The sequence below is a fragment of the Rosa chinensis genome, chromosome 3 (genome assembly GCF_002994745.2).
Source record: "Rosa chinensis cultivar Old Blush chromosome 3, RchiOBHm-V2, whole genome shotgun sequence".
Lineage (NCBI taxonomy): Eukaryota > Viridiplantae > Streptophyta > Magnoliopsida > Rosales > Rosaceae > Rosa > Rosa chinensis.
This window is the reverse complement of record NC_037090.1, coordinates 49,537,677-49,541,777: the sequence shown is the minus strand read 5'-3', so window position 1 is coordinate 49,541,777 and position 4,101 is coordinate 49,537,677. Positions and strand designations below refer to the sequence as shown.

The 4,101-nt window shown below is 39.7% G+C and overlaps 1 protein-coding gene across 9 annotated transcripts; it reads right to left on the bottom strand.

The window, feature by feature from the left end:
- On the bottom strand, window positions 1–4,101 carry LOC112192650 (methyl-CpG-binding domain protein 4). Of its 9 annotated transcripts, none has more exons than XM_040516385.1 (5): window positions 3,950–4,101; window positions 3,815–3,904; window positions 2,753–3,775; window positions 880–1,073; window positions 1–381 (listed from the first exon to the last, which is right to left on the bottom strand). In XM_040516385.1, the coding sequence occupies exons 1-5, from the start codon at window positions 4,064–4,066 to the stop codon at window positions 246–248; spliced, it is 1,560 nt and encodes a 519-aa protein (XP_040372319.1). In that variant the 5' UTR covers window positions 4,067–4,101; the 3' UTR covers window positions 1–245. The 9 variants fall into 9 exon arrangements, with proteins under 9 accessions (XP_040372319.1, XP_024188237.1, XP_040372320.1 ...); XM_024332469.2 differs by having other exon boundaries at window positions 3,815–3,859; window positions 3,905–4,099; XM_040516386.1 differs by lacking the exon at window positions 3,815–3,904 and having other exon boundaries at window positions 2,753–3,658; window positions 3,905–4,094.

The window sequence follows — 4,101 nt, the reverse complement described above, 5'->3', positions numbered from 1 at the left end:
AGGACAAAAGTAGTTCTCTACTGAACAGAACATATGTCAAACACGAAAATGATGCGCAGTAATAATAATTTTAACAAATTCTGAAGGTCCCAAGTAATGTTTGAAATACATCTTTTGATCCAAGCAAGGTTCGCCATTCTACCACCCATTTACAGCATTCTAAAGTACAAAACCCTCCCTTCCTCAAAAAATATCTTCCCATCAGATAGATGGCTTCAGTCAAAAGGGCAAAAGAGTTGATGCTGTCAAATAAAAACTGCAGGCCTCGGCTTACTCTTGATGCTGTGGAGAAATTCCCAGTATATATTTAGTTTGTGGTCAGCAGGTTTCACTCTTTCCCACATACCAGTGCAGAATATTGCATATGCATCAGCTGCATACCTAGTCCAATCCAATCCAATGAATAAAATTCAGCTTCCGTCAAAAAAATCAATTTCAACAACTTGAAAAGCACAGGAGCCAGAAAAATCTACAGTTTTCACAAGAACTGCACCACCACTGGTTTGCGGCAGTCAGAAAGATCTTAACCATTGATGACAAAATGTACATTTCACAACCTACTCTAATCTTGACCACTAGTTTGGATTTTATCTTGAATGGTTAGATATCAAAAAGAAATGCAACGTTTATGTTGTCATTGATCCATCCTATATGCGGACAAGTCGGGTGGGATGCCATGGTTTTATTTTAGTATACATGATGTAGATTGTAGACAGCGTCCAAAACTCTGGAGGAGACAGATATAGGATTTTTTCTTTAGGATTACCCAAATAATCCAGGCAAATAACTAAGAAAAAGAAATTACAGCAGGAAGAAAAGGAGAAAACTAGATTCAGAAGGGGTAAAAAACAAAAAAGGGACCAAAGGTTAGCAACATACTTGCCAACCCCAGGCAACTCAGGTACATGGGTCCAGCTTTCCCCTAAATACTCCTGAGACATGCGCTGTATCATCTCGGCTCTCTTATGTAGACCAAGAGATCTTATAACCTGTTCTATATCCCGCGTGGCAACCTCAGTAGCAGCCTTTGCATTAGGACACAAAGTGAAGAAATCTGATAAAACTTCTTTTAACTGCACAGGAAAGTATTTTCCATTTAGCAATTCAAACATAACTAAATTCTTGTTCCTCAATCCAAAGCCTAAGAGTAGAGCAAGAATTCCCATAAACCAAACTGTGGATTTATCATATTAAATTAAAGGAACCATGACTGAAGAAATATAACTTCGGTTAATTTCACTGGAATCTATATTGAGAAAAACTGAAGCACGTAATTATAGTTTGCTAAAGTAAGAACCTAGACTGCACGATTAGCAAATAGCTTGTCCCCTTCACGATGAGGAACTTTCCAGATATGTGCCCAAGCTTCCAAATCCAGCCACTAATCAAATATCAAAGTCATAAGTGATGCCCAATATCTCTTTGGTTTAAGATACCTTAGCCCTGTCCACAATATTCTTACTTCTGAAGGCTCTGATACCTCATAACAAAGAACAAGAAGTACAAGGACAAGAGGCAAAAAGATTATGAATCAAGGGTTTGAAACCACTCAATCTAAGCTCAGCAAGGTTGCACAAACTGAAAATGATACTGCAGAATTTACCTAACAGGAATGGAAAGCCCCATAAATGCAAAACTTCACACAGCACTACACAATATTGTATAGAAATTTGATACAAGTATATAAAGATATAAACATAAGAATAAGAAAATTCTTGATTCAAGTAAACATAAGCACAACAAGATTATCGGAAATCCATCAAACTTTCAAATTTCAGCATCCAAACTTTAGGTAAAGAACTAACTAGAGCAACTTCTACAGATATTTTAGGCAATCACAGGTAAATACAAATGCTAATAAAAGGATGATGATCCAGGTTAACAAAGGGCACCCAACCACTAATGCCCACAAAGCTTAATAAAGTATAACAAAATTTGCAAGGCATTTTAACCAACAGCTGCAGTTGTTCTTCAGTTTCAAAAGTGACAAGACTATTCCTAATGAATTCATGGATAATGATAAGTTGATAAGGCTGTTAGATATCAAGTCAAACAACCATTGGAGGCAGAAATTTCTTAAAAGGGAACAGAAACATAAACAGCAGCATAATGTTGCATATCTATTAACTTCTAGTGGAGGAATCTACAGTTCTAATGGAGTAAAATAATTGGTAGTACTTCTGAATGAATAATTTATTACACAATTAAAAATACTTTGAATCTGATGGCAGTTATTCCCCGCTTGGGTGTCTTTATATAAATTTCCCATACTAACCCAATATCATTCTGATTCATCACAAAGAATTAGTGTTTAAACTTATTTACATTTCCCTTCCCTCCTGAGGACAGGTGCAGATGAACTAAAATTACAAATCAAAGTTTATAATCTTGAAACCTCTTTTCCAATCTTAGAACACAAATGGCTGCATGTAAACATTACCACACAACATATAGAAAGAATCCGATACTAGAAACTCATATATGATCATTGTAGGGCTGTATGCTGTCTGTGTTTGCATCTATATAAAATAAATGGCTAAAATGAGCCACAAATTCCAAGTACTTCAATATTGGCAATACGTGTTGATGGGTTACCGATTCTAAATGCTTATTAGTAACTTTAACTACTTGCAATAGTTACTTACCCAAGCCTTAATATCAATGATGCAAGTTATAATGATCCAAATCTCAAATGGAAACAATAATATAAGTTATTAAGCAATCAAGCAGTAAAAGTATAAGGAATAGAGACCTGGGTTCCTGTTGTCCGATTAAGGAGCATGCATATAACCAACACTCTCCAAGGGTCATGATAGTGATCTTCTTGGAGGAGACCAAATTCAGAGCGAGGAGGAATCCACGTGTTATCTGGAGTTTTCCTTCGGTATGCTTCGTCCTTCCTCTGTGAAGCGGTAAGAGTAGCCCTGTTTTTAGGAGATTTCTTCCTGAGCCTGTTTGTACTTTGCAACAAGTGGCCATCTGCATTATTTTTTTTGGTGGCCTCCTTCTGAAAGGTCTCCCCGCGAGATTTTGAATGGCGTTTAGGGGGTTTAACATTTGTATCCTTGCACTCATTACTTGAGGTTTGGAAGTAATGAGAAACCTTTCGGATTTCCGTGGATGGCCGAGTTTCATTCTTCCTCCTCCTCTCTGCAGCCTGTGGATGCACTTGGGCTTGTTTCACGGTTCCAGGCACAGTGGCATGGTCCTCAGTTGAGTTCCGGCCCGTCTTACTAGCTTGACTACAAGGATAGATAGTAGTATCTAGACCTTGGGAAAGCGTTTTGGGCATCTTGTTATGTTTATTATTCCATTCAACACCACAACCCTCGTAAGCAAATTGAGAAAGCATATCCTCAAAATTCAAGATGGCGCTCCTAGTTTGATTAATATCTGCCTCCTCTACTTGAAGAGTCTTCTTCTTCTTCTTCTTCTTCTTCTTTGTCATTTTAGAATTGCCATCGTTGTCAGCGTCATGGCGTCTCCTCTTTCTCTTTTCTTTCTTGCTTCTAATTTCAGTAACTGCATTCACATTCACATGGTCTGACATTGACTCTGACTTTGACTCGGAGGAGGTTATCTTACCGTTTTCTGGTTGAGTCCCTATTTCCACCACCGCCTTAGTCACCGGCTGAGTCTGGAAATAGCGAGAAACCACCACCGGCTGATTCTGGAAATAGCGAGAAACCACCGCCGCCGGCTTAGTCACCGGCTGATTCTGGAAATCAGCCACCGGCTTGGTCACAGGCTGATTCTGGAAATAGCGAGAAACCACCACCGCCGGCTTAGTCACCGGCTGATTCTGGAAATCCACCACCGGCTTGGTCACCGGCTGATTCTGGAAATAGCGAGAAACCACCACCGGCTTGGTCACCGGCTGATTCTGGAAATAGCGAGAAACCACCACCGGCTTGGTCACCGGCTGATTCTGGAAATAGCGAGACACCACCACCGGCTTTGGCTTCTGCCCGACAGTTTTTCTGCTCCTCCTCCTGTTGGACGTGGTCTCAGCCACCGCCACCGCCACCGCCACCTCTCCCATTCTCACATATGTTTTCTCTCCCATGTTTATCAAACAATATATATACTCATCCAGACCAC

Excerpts from the sequence above, each read along its gene's own strand:
- LOC112192650 (XM_024332466.2), bottom strand. The coding sequence starts at position 4,066 with ATGGGAGAGAAAACATATGTGAGAATGGGAGAGGTGGCGGTGGCGGTG. Across the intron at positions 1,074-2,752 it reads ATCGGACAACAGGAACCCAG|TTAAAAGAAGTTTTATCAGA; the intron begins GTCTCTATTCCT and ends TTTCCTGTGCAG. Across the intron at positions 382-879 it reads GAGTTGCCTGGGGTTGGCAA|GTATGCAGCTGATGCATATG; the intron begins GTATGTTGCTAA and ends GGATTGGACTAG.